At 38.5% G+C, this 19,052-nt stretch overlaps 1 protein-coding gene across 1 annotated transcript in view; it reads left to right on the forward strand.

The window, feature by feature from the left end:
• SUPT16H (SPT16 homolog, facilitates chromatin remodeling subunit) overlaps positions 1–19,024 on the forward strand; it is a 36,473-nt gene extending 17,449 nt beyond the window's left edge. Inside the window, exons 8-26 of the mRNA XM_043471267.1 lie at positions 690–780; positions 1,507–1,580; positions 1,717–1,829; positions 4,156–4,221; positions 4,677–4,772; positions 4,857–4,972; positions 5,063–5,216; positions 5,736–5,863; positions 6,389–6,524; positions 6,630–6,756; positions 7,021–7,139; positions 7,649–7,774; positions 8,308–8,420; positions 8,707–8,782; positions 9,198–9,367; positions 16,097–16,226; positions 16,716–16,845; positions 16,975–17,052; positions 17,705–19,024. Coding sequence (XP_043327202.1) covers positions 690–780; positions 1,507–1,580; positions 1,717–1,829; positions 4,156–4,221; positions 4,677–4,772; positions 4,857–4,972; positions 5,063–5,216; positions 5,736–5,863; positions 6,389–6,524; positions 6,630–6,756; positions 7,021–7,139; positions 7,649–7,774; positions 8,308–8,420; positions 8,707–8,782; positions 9,198–9,367; positions 16,097–16,226; positions 16,716–16,845; positions 16,975–17,052; positions 17,705–17,850 — 2,189 coding nt within the window. The 3' untranslated portion in view covers positions 17,851–19,024. The remainder of the gene's footprint in view (positions 1–689; positions 781–1,506; positions 1,581–1,716; positions 1,830–4,155; positions 4,222–4,676; positions 4,773–4,856; positions 4,973–5,062; positions 5,217–5,735; positions 5,864–6,388; positions 6,525–6,629; positions 6,757–7,020; positions 7,140–7,648; positions 7,775–8,307; positions 8,421–8,706; positions 8,783–9,197; positions 9,368–16,096; positions 16,227–16,715; positions 16,846–16,974; positions 17,053–17,704) is intronic.
• Positions 19,025–19,052: the final 28 nt, after the last annotated feature.

Consider the following 19,052-nt stretch of genomic DNA (forward strand, 5'->3'; position numbering starts at 1 on the left):
TACCACCTTTAAACAACTTAGTAAGCCCACTTACAGTTTCCCAGAGCTTCCAGACGTCTTTCCCTCCTGATACCTCAGATCAATCTTGAGAAATCCAACTGGCATTCCATAGTCCTAGGTTGTTCAATGACAATAAAAACTCCTCTGAGGCTACAGTATTTGAACTACTCTGGCTTGAAATACATACATATTCATATCCTAAACCTTGAAAAACTAAGTCCAACATTCTTCCAACGGTAATTCACCCATACAGTAGTCTTGTTCTTCAAAATGTATAGTAAATTTAATGTAATACCATTTATTAACTCTTAAATTATTTCACTGAGACCAGCTAGGGTTCCACAGTCCCCCTGGAGTGATTCTCAACAGTGTAATTAAAGAATGACTGGGTGGATTGTTTTTTAAAATGTACGTTTCTAAGCCCTACCAGCCCTGCAACTGTATTCCTTATTGTGTGTTTTGAGAAACCCTGCTTTACATGACTTAACGAGTGAAAATAATGTTGCTTTTAAAAATGTGATTTAAAAAAAAATTAAAAAAATAAAACTATGATTTAGTAATTAGCCTCCAACTAATAAAAATAAATGAAAATAAATAAATAGAATTCAAAAAAATAAAAAATAAATAAAAATGTGATTTGTAGTTTTTTCCTGAAAGATACTTTAACGTCCCATCTGTCTTGTCATTAGGTGTGAAGATATGTGATGTATATAATGCTGTCATGGATGTGGTTAAAAAGCAGAAGCCAGAGCTGCTGAACAAAATTACCAAAAACCTAGGGTAAGATACTGTGATTTACATTGTCACTGTGTCAATTTTCATGAGTGGCAGTCAGGCAAAGTATTCTTAGATGATTCAACCAATGTTTGTGGACTATTCAACTGTGTGCCGGACACATTATGTTATCAGAGAATGTATGTAAGTTCATAGAGATCTTTTCAGACCAGTGTTGTAGATGTTTCAGGCTTAAATTACAAATGTTAAGACATTACATACAATATTTCCTCTCTTAGAACAAATCAATTCATATTTGCAAAATAAGCACTCTGAGATATCCAGCTATTTAAATTCTTAAAGTTTTTATTTACGCCAGTGTTTCTCGAGTGTATTTGATCATTGAACACCTAGATATACTAATAACATATTATAGAGCCAAAGACATTTGAGAAACAAAAGCTCTAGGCACACTCCTTAGATGAAGCTAGTTAGGATATATTGTTTATTTCTGGACTTCTGTGATGGACAAGAGGAAATACATTGACCTATACCAAGTTTTGGCCTAGGAGACTTAGTAAATCCAGTTATCAACATTCTACTAGAAATTATCTCTTATTCCAGTTGTTACACGTTCTTGTTAGTGTGCCCTTTAACAACTCATCAGTTGTGGCAAATTACTTAGCTTGTGTGCCTGCCTGACCTTGAAAATTAAAATAGGATGTAGTGTACCTGACTCAGGTTAGAGGCCTTTTAAGCCTATTGTTGAAGTTTCCTTCATTTCTTTTTTAGGTTTGGAATGGGCATTGAATTCCGTGAAGGTTCTTTAGTAATTAATAGTAAAAATCAGTACAAACTAAAGAAAGGTGAGTTTTACATGCATACATTAGAAAAATACCTTTTAAAATACTTTCCCTTAGTTTCATCTCCCTCTATTCTGTATAAAAGCACACTTCTCCAAACTTTCACAGTCATTCACTGATTCCTGTTTTGCTGGTTTAGGGATGGTTTTCAGCATCAATTTGGGATTCTCAGATTTGACTAACAAGGAAGGGAAGAAACCAGAAGAGAAAACCTATGCCCTGTTCATTGGAGACACAGTGCTTGTGGATGAGGTATATATTGCTTCTTTCATGAACTGAATATTGAAGTGCATTTTTAACCCTATGGTTCCCCCTCCCTTTTTTTAAAAAATGAAAGTATAGTTGATTTTTCCAGTAGTCATGTATGGATGTGAGAGTCCCTTGGATTGCAAGTAGTTCAAACCAGTCAATTCTAAAGGAAATCAATCCTGACTGTTCATTAGAAGGACTGATGCTAAAGCTCCAATACTTTGGCCACCTGATGCAAAGATCCGACTTATGGAAAAGACCCTGATGCTGGGAAAGATTGAAGGCAGGAGGAGGAGGAGACGACAGGACGAGATGGTTGGATGGCATCACCAACTCAATGAATATGAGTTTGAGCAAGCTCCAAGAGATGGTAAAGGACAGGGAAACCTGGTGTGCCGCAGCCCATGGGGTCGCAAAGAGTCAGACATGACTGAGGGACTGAACAGCAACAAATAGTTGATTTTACAATATCATGTTAGTTTCAAGTGTATAGCAGAATGATTCAGTTTTATATATATATATATATATATATATATATTCATATTATTTTCCGTTTTAAGTTATTAAAAGATATTGAGTGTAGTTCCGTGTGCTACATAGTAAATCCTTATTTACTATTTATTGCTTATCTATGTTATGTGGTGTTTTTTCTTTTTATCATTTGTTAAATGCTAGCTAAGGGGAATTAGAGATGCCTCTGAAAGCCTGACCTAGTACAGCCAGAAATACAGATTGTTTAAACCAAACTCTTATCACATTGTGGCTTGAACCTTGATTATGATAATTTCAGGAACTGATTCTATAACAGAGCTGAGTGTTTTTTTTTTCTTTTTTAATGGCTTTAACAATCTACATACCATGCAATTAAAGTGTACAGTTGTGACTTTTAGTATATTTACAGTTAATGCAACTATCACCATAGTCTAGTTTTAGAACATTTTCATCACCTCAGAAAGAAACGCTGTGCCCATTAGCAGTCACTCCTCATTTCCCTCCCAGGCCTAGGCAGTGACTTCTTATAAGGATTTGCCTTTCCTGAGCATTTGGGCGGTTTTTGTGACTGGTTTCTTGTTTCTTGAGGTAACCCTGTAATGCTATGAACCTTCCCGTTAGCACTGCTTTTACAGTGTCCCATAGGTTTTGGGTTGTTGTGTTTTCATTTTCATTCATTTCTATGCATATTTTGATTTCTTTTTTTATTTCTTCTATGATTTGTTGGTTATTCAGAAGCGTGTTATTTAGCCTCCATACAGTTTCTATTTCCTTGCTTGTGATGGGTCTGTTAAGATCTTCTATTTCTTTCTGGTTCAGTTTTGGAAAGTTATACTTTTCTAAGAATTTGTCCATTTCTTCCAAGTTGTCCATTTTATTGGCATAGAGCTGCTGGTAGTAGTCTCTTATGATCCTTTATATTTCAGTGTTGTCTGTCGTGATCACTCCATTTTCATTTCTAATTTTGTTAATTTGGTTCTTCTCCCTTTGTTTCTTAATGAGTCTTGCTAACGGTTTGTCAATTTTGTTTATTTTTTCAAAAAACCAGTTTTTAGCTTTGTTGATTTTTGCTATGGTCTCTTTAGTTTCTTTTGCATTTATTTCTGCCCTAATTTTTAAGATTCTTTGCTTCTACTAACCCTGGGGTTCTTCATTTCTTCCTTCTCTAGTTGCTTTAGGTGTAAAGTTAGGTTTTTTATTTGACTTTTTGCTTGTTTCTGTGACTGGTTTCTTTAACTTAGCAGGAACTGATTTTTTTTTTTTTGCCACTATATTTTTAAATAGAAGGATAATTGCTTTACAGAACTTTGTTGTTTTCTGTCAAACATCAAGAAGAATCAGCCATAGGTGCATCCGGTCCCCTCCTTCCCGAACCTACCTCCCATCTGCTTCCCCATCCCACCCTTCTATATCGTCATAGAGCCCCTGTTGATTCTTAATGGTAGTAAATATTTCAGTGTTCTTATATGAACACATTTATACATTAATTCATTGAATCCTTATAATAATTCTATGAAGTAGATACTCTTATCCAAATATGTAGATAAAGCAACTGAGACACAAAAAAGTATATGTACCTTGCCAGATGTTCCAGAGCTCAAAAGTGAGTGAGCCAGGTTTCAAATCAAGCCAGTATTCTTACTCATTATCCCATTGTTGCCTCCCAGATTGCAGTTCCTAATGTGCATTTGTGAAGATAACTGTTTTTATGCGTTATCAAAGACTTTTTTAGTGGCAGATGATTCAAAGCATGGCCCAGCTAGTTTACTGGGTTCGAAAGTGAAAGTATATCATTTAAATGCTCTTAGAGATGTCTCACTTCCTCTTTGTATTCCAGGATGGCCCAGCTACCGTTCTCACTTCTGTGAAGAAGAAAGTGAAGAACGTAGGGATTTTTCTAAAGGTAGGAAGAAGATAAAAATGAGTGGTGAAAAGTTGGACTCATTGATGACGGTATGATGTTGTTCTAGGGGCTAAAGGGGAGAAACGAAAAGTGTTTTACTCTTTTTCTAAAGTGTTGAAGTCTTTCTAATGTAGCTATTTTTCTTGTTGCATCTTTTCTACCTCAGTACACCTGGTGTGCTGGGTTAATGGCTAGTACTGTATTGGCTCCGTGAAAACATGTCTGTGAAAAGAGTATGTAGTGGCTTCTTTCAAATTGTTAGATGCTGAATATCTGTTCACTTTTAAATCCCAATTCTGTCCCGATCTTACAGACGCTACTGTACTTGAATGGTTAATAAAGCTGCACAGTGCTAAAAAAAAAAAAAAAAAGTTGGACACATTGAAGAAGTAAACAATAATGGCTAAAATAATTAAGACTTGAATTTCTGATGATGATTTTTTTTTTCCCCATAGAATGAGGATGAGGAAGAAGAGGAAGAGGAGAAAGATGAAGCTGAGGACCTGTTGGGAAGAGGTTCCAGAGCAGCTTTACTTACGGAAAGAACACGAGTAAGTTTACTGTTTGAAAACTACTTCAATTTCCTGTTTGTCATGGTTCACAGGTCCTAATAACTTCAGTTTTCCCTTCTTTAGAATGAGATGACTGCAGAAGAGAAGCGAAGAGCCCATCAAAAAGAACTGGCAGCTCAACTCAATGAGGAAGCAAAGAGGCGATTAACTGAACAAAAAGGGGAACAGCAGATTCAGAAGTAAGAGTTTGCATGGAATAGTGAGATTGTCTTAGGGTTATATGTGATTTGCAGAAATTTCTCAAGAACATTTTTTTATTCCCACTTCAGAGCTCGTAAATCTAATGTGTCCTATAAAAACCCATCTTTGATGCCTAAGGAACCACACATTCGGGAAATGAAGATCTATATTGATAAAAAATACGAGACTGTAATAATGCCTGTGTTTGGCATTGCGACACCTTTTCACATTGCCACAATCAAGGTACTGACATTGAATCAGGCTTCATTGGAATAATTCCTTAAAATAACTGTGCTTACCATACATGGCTGTCCTGACTGCATGTCTCTCCTATTCTATGCTCCTGCTGACTCTGCCTTTCCCATGTTACTGACTCCCCCACCCCGCTCCCTAATCTCCTGCTGTCATTTTCCTTCCTTCCCACTTTGCACTTTGAAGAAAGTTAAATGATCTAGTCTATAATCATACTTTGCTTGTTTCTCTTTGAACTTGAAGAACTTTTTAACCTGTTGTCATAAACATGGCACAGAAAAAGAACTTTGGGAATTCAGTGATTCTTTTAGAAACACACATTTGGTCATATAAAAAAAATAAGCTAAATACATGGTTTATTAATTTTAGAGTAAGGATTACAGGCTAGGTTTAGCTGTCAGTTTGTAACTACTAACTTAATTTTAGCATGCCTATAGCTACCTACCTTCATCTAGGAAATAAATCTATTTGTTTGGTTTCTTTGCTAATGCTTTTCCTTTCTTTGAACAGAATATAAGTATGTCTGTGGAAGGAGATTATACTTACTTGCGAATCAACTTCTATTGCCCAGGCAGTGCTCTGGGCAGGAATGAGGGCAACATCTTTCCCAACCCAGAAGCCACTTTTGTCAAGGAAATGTGAGTTCCCAGGGAAACAACCACCCTCAAATCCCTGCTGGCCGGAGCAGTACCCTCAGAAACCCAGAGAGTGCTGTGTTCTCCCACATCCTAGTGAATGGCGGCACCTTCCTCAGTCGCACTTGATTAGGAGGATCACCTTATTAACCTTGTACAATTTTGAGGTTGAAACCTAATTTAAATCCTCATAAAGATATTTTATCCTCACTTGACATATTTGTTGATAAAATATCAGATGTGTGCCATACTGGAGTCTGTTTATTCTTGAAGTGAAATAGATCATTTGGGGAAGTTTATGCAGAATTTAAAATATAAGTGTGACTCCCCCACTCAGTGAATTAGCTATTTATAGCATCATCTGTTTAAGAGAGAGGAAGGATTTTTTCATCTTTCCAGACATTATTTCACCACTCAGTGGTACCTTTTTCTCCTAAAAGGTATTAAGCTAGTTGTTAAAACACAGTAATGGGTGAGGGTTACCTGGCATGATAAAGAAATTACATAAGTGCTCCCCTTTTTCTGTAGTACATACCGAGCTTCAAATATGAAGGCACCTGGAGAACAGACAGTTCCAGCCTTGAACCTTCAGAATGCTTTCCGAATTATAAAAGAAGTGCAGAAGCGTTATAAGACTCGAGAAGCCGAAGAGAAAGAGAAGGAGGTGAGCCTGAACAACAGCAAAGTGCCTTTGTGCAAAAGGACACGTTGAGGGTTTGGGGACCTAGAAAGAGATGTGAGAATTCACATTGATTTTCATTCTGCTTAGGGCATTGTGAAACAAGATTCACTGGTGATCAATCTAAACCGGAGTAATCCCAAACTGAAAGATCTGTACATTCGCCCAAACATTGCCCAAAAGAGGATGCAAGGCTCACTGGAGGCCCATGTCAATGGTATGGATGATCTCTCATGTGCCTGGGCTTTGTCTTTGGTGGCACATCTGTAGTAATGACAGACCAGATAACATAGTAGAACGTGCTGGGAGGAGTCTACTTTTGACATACTGTGTGGCCAGACAGAAAGGAAAACTGTGTACCTTGTTGGCATTCCCTCTGACCCTGTTCAAATCAGCCAGAAAAGATGCAATAGCTTTTGGGTTAACCTGATGATGTACCTTGATACTTAGCTGCTTCCTTCCCCACCCCCTCCCCACCCAGGTTTTCGCTTCACGTCTGTCCGAGGAGACAAAGTGGATATTTTGTACAATAACATCAAGCATGCTTTGTTCCAGCCATGTGATGGGGAAATGATTATTGTCTTGCACTTTCACCTCAAGGTATATCTTTCTGTCAGCTAGCTGTGAGCTCTTGGGCAAGATCTTACTATCACAGTGTTTCTTTTAAAAAAGTGATGAAAAATAGCACCTGTCACATAAGATCATTAAGGACACTGAATAAAATAATGCTTCTAAGGCCCCCAGTACCTGACATGTCAAAGATGCTGATCATGTTTGTTCCTTGGTGTGATACATAATGATCTCCAGAACATATAGGTCTTTTCCACATTCCTGTTTCTGAAATAGAAAGTTTTTGCTTTAGTCAATTATCAACATAATCTCCAAAGTCCATTCTAATAAGTAGGAGTACTTTAAAAAGTTTACACTCTTTTATATTCCCAAATGTCGTCATGATGACACCTGGAGTGGTTTAACTATTCTTACATAAATGCTATGATTTCTAGCATAGATATTTTAATATTTTCATGTTTTGTTGTTATTTTGCCTGTGTAGACTTCTTTGTGAAATAAGTCTTAAAATTTCTTGTTCTTTCTACTTTCTGTCTTTAGAATGCCATCATGTTTGGGAAGAAGCGGCACACAGATGTGCAGTTCTACACAGAAGTCGGGGAGATCACCACAGACTTGGGGAAACATCAGCATATGCATGACCGAGATGACCTCTATGCTGAGCAGGTGAAATTTGGTATTTTATTTGCAGGGTAGGGAGGTAGGATTCAGGCTTCCCTGGTGTCTCAGCAGTAAAGGAATCCTCCTGCAATGCAGGAGACACAGAAGATGTGAGTTCGATTCCTGGGTCAGGAAGATCCCCTGGAGAAGGGCATGGCAACCCACTCCAGTATTCTTGCCTGGAGAATCCCATGGACAGAGGAGCTTAGAAGCAAAGAGTTGGACACGACTGAAGCAACTGAGCATGAGCTAGGATTCAGCACAGATCTGAGCTCAGTAATTGTTACATTTTATAAACCCCTCCAGAAACTATGCAGAACTTCTCAAGTATCTGCTGGGATGCTATAGTATGTTGGCTATGAATTAGACTTAACTTGTAGGCATAACTCTACAATTAATTTTAGCAGCCTGTAGTAAAGTATCCATGTTAGTATCATAGTTAACAGAATTAAGGACTACAAAAGCACTTCATGGTTTTTGAAGGGATTACTATTAATAAGTAAAATGATAACTAAAGTTAATTTGTATTTCTTCTACAGATGGAAAGAGAAATGAGGCACAAACTGAAAACAGCCTTTAAAAATTTCATTGAAAAAGTAGAGGCTCTAACAAAGGAGGAACTGGAATTTGAAGTGCCTTTTAGGGACTTGGGGTAATGTGTCATCTTCTTTGTGATCTTCAGAAAAATTAGTTATTCTTCCTTTAATAAGAACTTAGCATACCATATCATGTTCTTTTTCTTATGGACATCCATTATCTCTTGGAAATGCTCAAGGGCTGGGTGAATAGCTAAGACTGAGAGGCTCCCTCTGGAAGTGAGTCTCCAGCGAGTGTGCTGGAGTTTTGTTTGGAATGGGAAAGGAAAGAAGCCTGTTGGGACAGCAGCAGTTTCTCTTGCAGTGAACCCCATCTTATGTGAGTCTCTTATTGTCTTTCAGATTTAATGGTGCTCCCTATAGGAGTACCTGCCTCCTTCAGCCTACTAGTAGTGCGCTGGTAAATGCTACAGAATGGGTGAGTATTTCTGACCTCTTTTTAGGAAGAAAATTGTTAGAGAAAAGAAAGCAAGAGGGTAGATGTTTTGAAAACTAGGTCCTTATTATATCTTAGTATTTAAATTTTTTATATTTACTTACCCTAGATAAAAAAATTGAACAAATGATTCTTTAAAAGTCTCTTTAGTTTTTAGAGATAGTTTCTTTGCATAGTTTCCTTAAATGAATTCTCCCTGAGGGAGGATTTCAATCTTATAGATCCTTTAACCTGTGCTTCTTGGTATGTTTTATTGCTTTTAGTCTTTGCCCCCAAAGAACAAAAAACAGTTTAGTATCCTTTGTGTGGTAGTTTTTAGATCCTGAAAGCATTTGAAAAAATGCTAGTGTTTTGTGGGAAGTATTTTTATGAAAAGAGTTCCTTTCTTCCCTGACAGCCACCTTTTGTGGTGACGTTGGATGAAGTGGAGCTGATTCACTTTGAGCGAGTCCAGTTTCACCTGAAGAACTTTGACATGGTGATCGTCTACAAGGACTACAGCAAGAAAGTGACAATGATCAATGCGATTCCTGTTGCCTCTCTTGACCCCATCAAGGAATGGTTAAAGTAAGTAGGCCTGCCAGCAATCTCCTGTCCCACAAATACAGTTTTATAGAATATGAGTGTGGTATGTTATATGTAAAATCTGTTGGTATACTTAATGAAACTGCCTTTGGGTTGTTACCAACCAGGACTTGAAAATTTGGGATCTGTTAGACATAGAGCCACGTTTTCCTGAATACCCAGCAGTAGTTCAGACATGCATGTGAGTGAAGTCTCTTCAGTCATGTCCAACTCCTTGCAACCCATGTATTCAACACATATCAAGCCTTGGAGCAGAGGCAGAGGGAGGAGAGCGAATGCACTGGGTTCAGTCAGTTCAATTCAGTCACTCAGTCATGTCCGACTCTTTGTGACCTCATGGACTAGAGCACGCCAGGCTTCCCTGTCAATCATCAACTCCCAGAGCTTGCACAAACTCATGTCCATCAAATCAGTGATGCCATCCAACCATCTCATCCTGTATCATCCCCTTCTCCTGCCTTCAATCTTTCCCAGCATCAGAGTCTTTTCCAATGAGTCAGTTCTTCGCATCAGGTGGCCAAAGTATTGGAGTTTCAGCATCTGCATCAGTCCTTCCAATGAATAATCAGTCCTGAGACTGATTTCCTTTAGGATGGACTGGTTGGATCTACTTGCAGTCCAGGGGACTCTCAAGTGTCTTCTCCAGCACCACAGTTTAGAAGCATCAATTCTTCGGCACTCAGCTTTCCTTATAGTCCAACTGTCACATCCATACATGACTACTGGAGAAACCATAGCTTTGACTATACAGACCTTTGTTGACAAAGTAATGTCTCTGCTTTTTAATATGCTGTCTAGGTTGGTCATAGCTTTTCTTCCAGGGAGCAAACATCTTCTAATTTCATGGCTGCAGTCACCATCTACAGTGATTTTGGCGCCCAAGAAAACAAAGTCTGTCACTGTTTCCATTGTTTCCCCATGTATTTGCCATGAAGTGATGGGACCAGATGCCATGATCTTAGTTTTCTGAATGTTGAGTTTTAAGCCAACTTTTTCACTCTCCTCTTTCACTTTCATCAAGAGGCTCTTTATTTCTTCTTCACTTTCTGCACTGGGTTAGAATCACTGAATTAAGGGCAAGATCTCTGGGCTTTCCTCCTAACTCTGCTCTGGACTAAGAGTCTTAAGTCTTCTGCCTAAGACTGCCGCCTTTAAATGGAGAGTACTCAGAAAGTTCACATGATACAGAAGAGCCTGCATGTGACCTTGCATGTGCTTAACTCTGTTGTTGATCAACTAAGTTTCAAATGAACTAGTATTAATTGAACAACCACTCTCTGCTTAAGTCATTGCCTGCCAAAGGGTGGCTTTAGCCCCTGCTTTATCTTCACTGGCTGTGCGTTCATGCTGAGTCACTTCAGTCATGTCTGACTCTGCAACCCTATGGACTAATAGCCTGCCAGGCCCCTCTGTTCATGGGATTATCCAGGCAAGAATACTGAAGTGGGTTGCCATGCCCTCCTCCAGGGGATCATCCCAACCCGGGAATCGAACCTGTGTCTCTTAGGTCTCCTGCATTGGCAGGTGGGTTCTTTACCACTAGAGCCACTGAAAATCAGAGTCTGAGATCTTTTTTGACTACTTGATGGATGTATAAAATTTCTTACCAGTTCTCTATTTTTACTAAAATACGGGATAAATATATGTTTATTTTAGCTTTTAACTTTCACATACTTACACTTCAGCTAAAAAGAATTTCTCATAGACATGTCAGAACCCCAATAAAAAGGGAGATGTCACTTCGTAGGAAAAGGGTGAGGCATGTGTGGCCATGAGTGTAGTCTGCTCTGCCTTGCTTCCTCCTTCCAGTTATCTCTAGGGGGCGGTACTGCAAATACAAAACTTCTCTTAAGAAATGATTGAGAGAGCTTAAAAATAGCCTGTGAGAAAGATCCAACTTGATAGTTTCCATGAGGATTTTCCTGGAAAACATTTGCAGGTAAGTAATATGGTACCAAATATATTTATAGATTTGTGTGACTATTTCTGGCTGTGATAGGTCTTCGTTACTGCACAGGTTTTTCTCTAGTTTGAGTGTGGAGACTACTCTAGTTGAGGTGTGCAGCCTTCTCACTGTGGTTGCTTCTCTTATTCCGGAGCCCGCCCATGCTTCAGTAGCTGCAGCACATGAGCTCAGTTGTGGCTCCCATGCTCTAGAGTACAGGCCCAGTAGTTGTGGTGCATGGGCTTACTTGCTCCCCAGCATGTGGGATCTTCCTGGATGAGGGATTGAACCTGTGTCTCCTGCATTGGCAGGCAGATTCTTTACCAAAAAGCCCCTGTGTGATTTTTTAAAATCCTCTTTATTGAGGTACAATTTACATGTAATAAAATTCATCAATTTAAGTATATGATTGGATGAATTCTAACAAATGTATATAAGTCTCGTATCTACCATCATAATGGAGATATGGAACGTTTCCTTTACTCCCCAAAGTACTCCTACCCTTTTAGAGTCAATCCTCTCCCTTCAACCTTGTCACTGGTTTCTGTCACTGTACACTTCGCTTCATCTAGAATTTCACATAAATGGAATTATTCAAGTATGTAGTGTTTTGATTCTTTTTTATCTTTCACTTGGCATAATGCTTTTGAAATTTACTCAAGTTGTTGTAACACATCATTAGCATACTCCTTTTTATTACAGAGGAGTACCCCCAAATAAAGCAGACCTCTTTTTACCCTTCTACCAGTTAATAGACATTAGGATTGTTTCCCTTTGGGGACTTTTAGGAATAGCTGCTATAAAACACGATGTACAGGTCTTTGTATGTACATACATTTTCATATCTCTTGGATAAATGACCTAAGAGTGGGATTGCTGTGTCATATGGTTTATGGTTAAGTGTATGTTTAGCTTTATAAGAAACTACCAAATCCTTTGCCAGTGTGGCTGGAAAACCTGCAGTATGTGAGAATTGTAGTTGCTCCACATCCTCACCAACACTGGTGTTATCAGTCTTTTCATTGTTTGCCATTGTGGTGGGTGGCTTTCCCATTGTGGTTTCAGTTTGCATTTCCAAGATTAGCGATGCTTTTGAGCATTTTTTCATATGTGTGTGTCATTCTATACTTTGATAAAGTATATTCATGTTTTTTGCCCATGTTAAGCATCAGATTGCTTTACTACTGAATTTTAAGAATTTTTTAGGCTAAATAAAGTCCCTCATCAAATACATTTTGCATATATTTTTTTCCAATAGTATCTATTTTCTAGAGTTCCATTGGTTTAGGTCTTATATCTGTGATCCATTTTGAGTTAATTTTTTTTACTGTGGTGTAAGGATGAAGGTTTGTACTTTGTGTATATGAAGCCAGTTATTCTAGTTATCATTTGTTGAAAAGATTATCCCTTACTCATTGAATTACTTGGCATGTTTGTTTAAAAAAAGAATGTGTAGGAGAGGCTGTATTTCTGGATAGTGTTTTCTGTTCCATTGGTTTATGTGTGTTCTTACTGATCCTGTAGTGAATATTGTAGCTTTATAATGAATCTTGAAATCAGGTAGTGTAAGTCCTCCCATTTTGTTCCTTTTCAAAGTTGGCTATTATTATTTTGACTATTCTACATAAATTAAACTTGTATCTTTCAACGAACTGGTTTATTTTGCAAAGCTGTCGACTCTGATATTTGTGCAATACTTTTACCCCTTTCATTCCTGATACTGATAGTTTCCTCTTTTTGTTGGTCAGTCTGTCTAGAGGTTTATCAATTTTTATTGAATTTTATTCTCCATCATTATGAAATGTCCTTATTTCTGGTAATAGTCCTTGTTTTGAAATCTACATAGTGTGATATTATTATAGACTTCTAGCTTTATTAATTTTTTATTTTGTATTAGGGTATAGCCAATTTACAGTGCTGTAGTAGCTCAGGTGAACAGCAGAGGGATTCAGCCATATATATACATGTATCCATTCTGCCTCCAACTCCCCTCCCAGGTAGGCTGCCATAGAACATTGGGCATAATTCCATGCGCCATATAGTAGGTGCTTGTTGGTTATCCATTTTAAATACAGCAATGTATATACATGTCTATCCCAAACTCCCTAACTATCTCTTCCCCCCGGCAGCCATAATAAGTTTGTTCTCTTAAGTCTGTGAGTCTGTTTTGTACATTATCTGTATCATGTCTTTTTAGATTCCACATATAAAGGGATGTCATATGTTATTTCTTTCTCTGACTTGCTTCACTCAGTATGACAATCTCTGGTTGCATCCATGTTGCTGCAGATAGCATTATTTCATTCTTTTTAATGGCTGAGTAGTATCCCATTGTGTATATGTACCACATTTTCTTTACCTGTTTCTCTGCTGGTGGACAGTGAGGTTGCTTTCATGCCTTGGCTTTTTTTTTAATCCATTCTGAGAATGTCTACCTTTTAATCTGTCTCTTTTGCTGTCTTGCATATAGGGTTGTCATTACTATCTTTCTAAATTCCATATATATGTGTTAATATACTGTATTGGTGTTTTTCTTTCTGACTTACTTCACTCTGTATAATAGGCTCCAGTTTCATTCACCTCATTAGAACTGACTCAGATGCGTTCTTTTTAATAGCTGAGTAATATTCCATTGTGAATATGTACCAGAGCTTTCTTATCCATTCCTCTGCCAATGGACATTTAGGTTGCTTTCATGTCCTGGCTATTGTAAACAGTGCTGCGATGAACATTGGGGTACACATGTCTCTTTCAGTTCTGGTTTCCTCAGTGTGTATGCCCAGCAGTGGGATTGCTGGGTCATATGGCAGTGCTGTTTCCATTTTTTTAAGGAATCTCCACACTGTTCTCCATAGTGGGTGTACTAGTTTGCATTCGCACCAACAGTGTAAGAGGGTTCCCTTTCCTCCACACCCTCTCCAGCCTTTATCGTTTGCAGACTTTTTTTCATTTGTAGAGTTTTTAATGGCAGCTATTCCAATCAGCATGAGATGGTACCTCATCGTGGTTTTGATTCGCATTTCTCTGATAATGAGTGATGTTGGGTATCTTTTCATGTGTTTGTTAGCCATCTGTATGTCTTCTTTGGAGAAATGTCTGTTTAGTTCTTTGGTTCATTTTTTGATTGGGTTGTTTATTTTTCTGGTATTGAGCTGCTTCTATATTTTGGAGATTAATTCTTTGTTGGTTGTTTCATTTGCTATTATTTCCTCCCATTCTGAAGGCTGTCTTTTCACCTTGCTTATAGTTTCCTTCATGTGCAAAAGCTTTTAGGTTTAATTAGGTCCCATTTGTTTATTTTTGCTTTTATTTTCATTACTCTGGGAGGTGGGTCATAGAGGATCTTACTGTGATTTATGTCAGAGAGTGTTCTGCCTATGTTTTCCTCTAGAAGTTTTAGTTTCTGGTCTTATGTTTAGATCTTTACATTTTGAATTTACTTTTGTGTATAGTGTTAGAAAGTGTTCTAGTTTCATTCTTTTACAGGTGGTTGACCAGTTTTCCCAGAACCACTTGTTAGAGATTGTCTTTTCTCCATTGTATATTTCTGCCTCCTTTGTCAAAGATAAGCTTTTCTCCTATTTATGCCTGCTTTTAATTTTATGAATCTTTACGATTATCTTCCTAGTTTGCTGATTAGCTACACCTCTAACTTGTCAGAGTCTGCGTTCAGATAATATACCATGTCTGTTAGAAGGTTCTTATGCTTTCATTTCTTTTCTTCTATCCTTTCTGCTATTATTACCATACATTTTGCTTTTAATATGCTATGAATTCCACAATTGTCATTATTTTAGCTTCAAAACAGCTATTCCTTAATTTACAAAATGAGGAGAAAGTCTTACTTACATATTTAACCATTCCTGTTGCTGTTCATTCCATTGTGAAGTTCCATAGGGATTTTAGTCTAGTGCTGCTTATTATCCAGTGTTTGAAAACTGTTGTTCCATACTTTGTTCAGTTTTCTGGTTGTTTGGGTAAAGAGGTAAATCTAATCCTTGTCACTTCCATCATAGCTAGAAGCAAAAGCTTCAGTGTATATGATTGTGTCCATAATGGATTTATGCTGGAATCTCAGGTTTTATGGCTTCCCTGGCAAATTCCCAGAATTTGCCTGCTACGTGGGAGACCTGGGTTTGACCCCTGGGTTGGGAAAATCCCCTAGAGGAGGGCATGGCAACCCACTCCAGTATTCCTGCCTGGAGAATCCGCTTAGACAGAGGAACCTGGCGGGCTACAGTCCGTGGGGTTGCAAAGAGGCGAACACGACTGAGTGAGCACACACTCAGGTTTTGTGCTAACAGTTTCTTTCTATGACCCTTACATTACTGTGTTCTGGTTTTCTTTTTTTTCCCCACTCATATTGATTGTTCACCTCAACAGAAGTGGATAAATGTCATTTGAACATTTCTTAACACAAGGCACGTTCAGTATTTTTTTTTTTTTTAATGGGGTTCTGTCTTGAGGGCTAATGCTCTGGGAGCCCAGATATCAGCTGTTTTGGGGTATGTTCTGGTGGGATAGTGCAAAGAGTACATGCTGTCACATATGAAAAGGGTATCTGCTCTTCCGAGATGCTAAGTAATGACCAGCGTGACACTGGATGTTCTCACAAAGTACAGAAGTGGGGTTTCCCTGGCGGTCCAGTGGTTAAGACTCTGCTCTTTTGCTCTTTTGGCATGGCAAAAAAAAAAAAAAAAAAAACCAAACCCAAAAGCCGAGTATGGAGGATTGATTTTTTTACTTCATAATGTTATTTTTCTTAGTTCCTGTGACCTAAAATACACAGAAGGAGTACAGTCCCTCAACTGGACTAAAATTATGAAGACCATTGTTGACGACCCTGAGGGCTTCTTTGAACAAGGTGGCTGGTCTTTCCTGGAACCTGAGGGTGAGGTGCGTGAGTGTGGGGTTTCTTTTCTGGTGCATAGTGTTGCCCGTTATCATTTGGGTGGTTAGGAGAATGCCATATGAATAGTACATAAGGGAACAATCAAATGGGAGAAGTTCTGAGCATAACTTGGTATTGTTTCTTCAAGTTAGTTTTACAGGCAAATGATCAATTAATTGGGCATTGGTAGCCACTCACAAGGTTTCTTTGAAATTACAAAAACTACTGTTTGAATGAATTTCTTAGTTTTCAGAGAAAATACTTCAAATCGTCTTGCAAAATTTGCCTAATTATTATATCTTACTAGTAATTTTAATTAAGTCTTTCTATCTCTTGTGTTACTCAGAGGTTTAGGTATTTTTTATTTCATTTTTCATATAAAATAGAAATAATGCTGGTGCACTCAGTGGATTGAATTAATTCATTAGCTTATTAATGAAGTAAATTAAAAAAAAAAAACACCCAGTATTTAGTATTATGCTCCAACTCACCAGGGGAGTGATGCTGAGGAAGGGGATTCCGAGTCTGAAATCGAAGATGAGACTTTTAATCCTTCAGAGGAAGACTATGAAGAAGAGGAGGAGGACAGTGATGAAGATTATTCATCAGAAGCTGAAGAATCAGGTGAGTCTTCATAGGGACAAGTGTTCATGACTTCCTAACCTTCGGCAATTTCTACAGGCTTTTGAAGGGAATAATTTTATCATTCCATTCCGTTTCCAGTCTAGTAAATCATGCTTAATATTATTCCAGATTATTCCAAGGAATCATTGGGCAGTGAAGAAGAGAGTGGAAAGGATTGGGACGAACTGGAGGAAGAAGCCCGAAAAGGTAAATTTTTTTATTTTTTGAGGCACAAATTTCAGTATTTTGAGAGATTATTTGCCTGATAAAAGTAACGTAAGTGTAAAACTGATGTGGAGTCACAGCTACAGCTTCATTGACCAGAAGAGCAAATGAGGTCTGGTGTGCATCCGTACTCTCCAGGGGGAACGGGGGAACGATTCTGCTGACTTGGAGGCTTTTTTCATCTACTCAACCCCCCCAGTGGGTCCTTAGCCGGGATAGTCTTGTCCAACTCCAAAATTAGGCTGTTCAGTTTCCAAATCTAAGTCAGATAGTAGTCTAGCTTTATGGCCCTCTTCCAGGTTAAGAATGTTTTTGTAGTACTAGTTTTAACTACTCTGAAACCAAATACCAAATATAAGTTAAATACTACTGTACTGTATAGCCCAAGCATAGTGATAGGTCCTTTGCATAGATTACCTTTAAGCCTAAAACAGTTTTCCATTTTATAAGTAAATCAAGGCTCAGAAAGGTTAAGTACTTGCCCAAGATCATACAACTAATAAGCAACTGAGGAAAGATTAAAAGTTAAGTCTGACTCCAAAGTATGTTCTCTGCATTACTTCATGCTGTGTACAACAGCGTTAGATACCTAAAGCTAACATCTAGCTAACTAGTGCCTCGTTCTTCTGTTTAGCTGACCGTGAAAGCCGCTATGAGGAAGAAGAAGAACAGAGTCGAAGTATGAGCCGGAAGAGGAAGGCATCTGTGCACAGTTCAGGCCGAGGCTCTAACCGAGGTTCCAGACACAGCTCTGCGCCTCCCAAGAAAAAGAGGAAGTAATTTCAGAACTTTGGCCCTCAGCTCCATTCTTCCTACAGCCAATCCCTGAAAATTTTACATGACATAGAAACTGTATTTTTCCTTTTTTTTTCTTTTGAAGTTTTGCCATTTGTGTATGGGTTTAGGGGGCCATTTGTGTGGACCAAGCTACTCGGGGAATTCCAGGCCCACCAGGACACGTGCCAATGGCCCCATCCAGATGGCAAGGGAGGAGGTGTTCTTGAAGATGGGCAGAGGCTTCCGCTGTTAATAAATACCGTTTCATTCCTCTCTCTTCCTGTCACCTTCTGCCAGGACATTGTTGGCTTCTGACATCTTATTCTTTGATGTCTCAAAGCTATATTTCCAAGACATTGGTACACGGTGATCTTTGCCTGCCTGTACCATGGCTCTTGACCAGCAGATTCAGTCCTCCATCCTACCCTCCTGCCATGACCTTCCTCACATCTCTTTAAGATACATCTTTGCAGTACTCAAGAAAAGGTTCTTGGAATTTGCTAATGGTGTAAGTGATACAACGTGAGATAGGCTGATCGGGCTGGTATCTCCATCTGAGTTTTCCTGCTTTCTTGCCTCGGGTAGATTCTGAGGTATTTCTGCTGCCTTGGAAGACATAAGAAGCAGTGATACTCCCTGGCTCGGTGTCATCTTCCTTACAAATTCACACATGGTACAATGGTGGAAGCAAAATTACCATTGTTTCTTTTCTGATGTATGAGGAAAGAATGGCTGTGCCTCATGTACTGCTTCTAGTGAAATCTAGAAGGAGGCTCAAAGGAGTCAACATTTAGATCTGGAAGGGGCAAGTCATGCCTTGGGCCTAGAATACCCTGATGAGAAAAGAGAAGAGGAAGGGAGGCCACATCTACAACACAGCCTCTCGTCACTGCTGCTCCTTGTTTTTACTTGTCTTGCATTGTCCTGTATTTATCACAGTTTCTGTTGAACAGCTTTTTAAGTATTGGGGGAGTTTATCTTGCCATCCTCTCCCTCCTGGTTCTCTGCACCCACCTGTCCCACTGCAGTTCCTTCTGTGTTCTGTGACTTTAAGAGAAGAGGGGGGAGGGGTCTCGGATTTTGTTCATTTGTTTGTTTATTTTCTCCTTAGCAGTAGGACTTGATATTTTCAATTTTGGAAAAACTAAAAGATAAATAAACTGTGGTTTTTTTTGTTGTTGTTGTTTTATAAATTCACCTGTGAC

Source organism: Cervus canadensis, chromosome 6 (assembly GCF_019320065.1).
Source record: "Cervus canadensis isolate Bull #8, Minnesota chromosome 6, ASM1932006v1, whole genome shotgun sequence".
Classification (NCBI taxonomy): domain Eukaryota; kingdom Metazoa; phylum Chordata; class Mammalia; order Artiodactyla; family Cervidae; genus Cervus; species Cervus canadensis.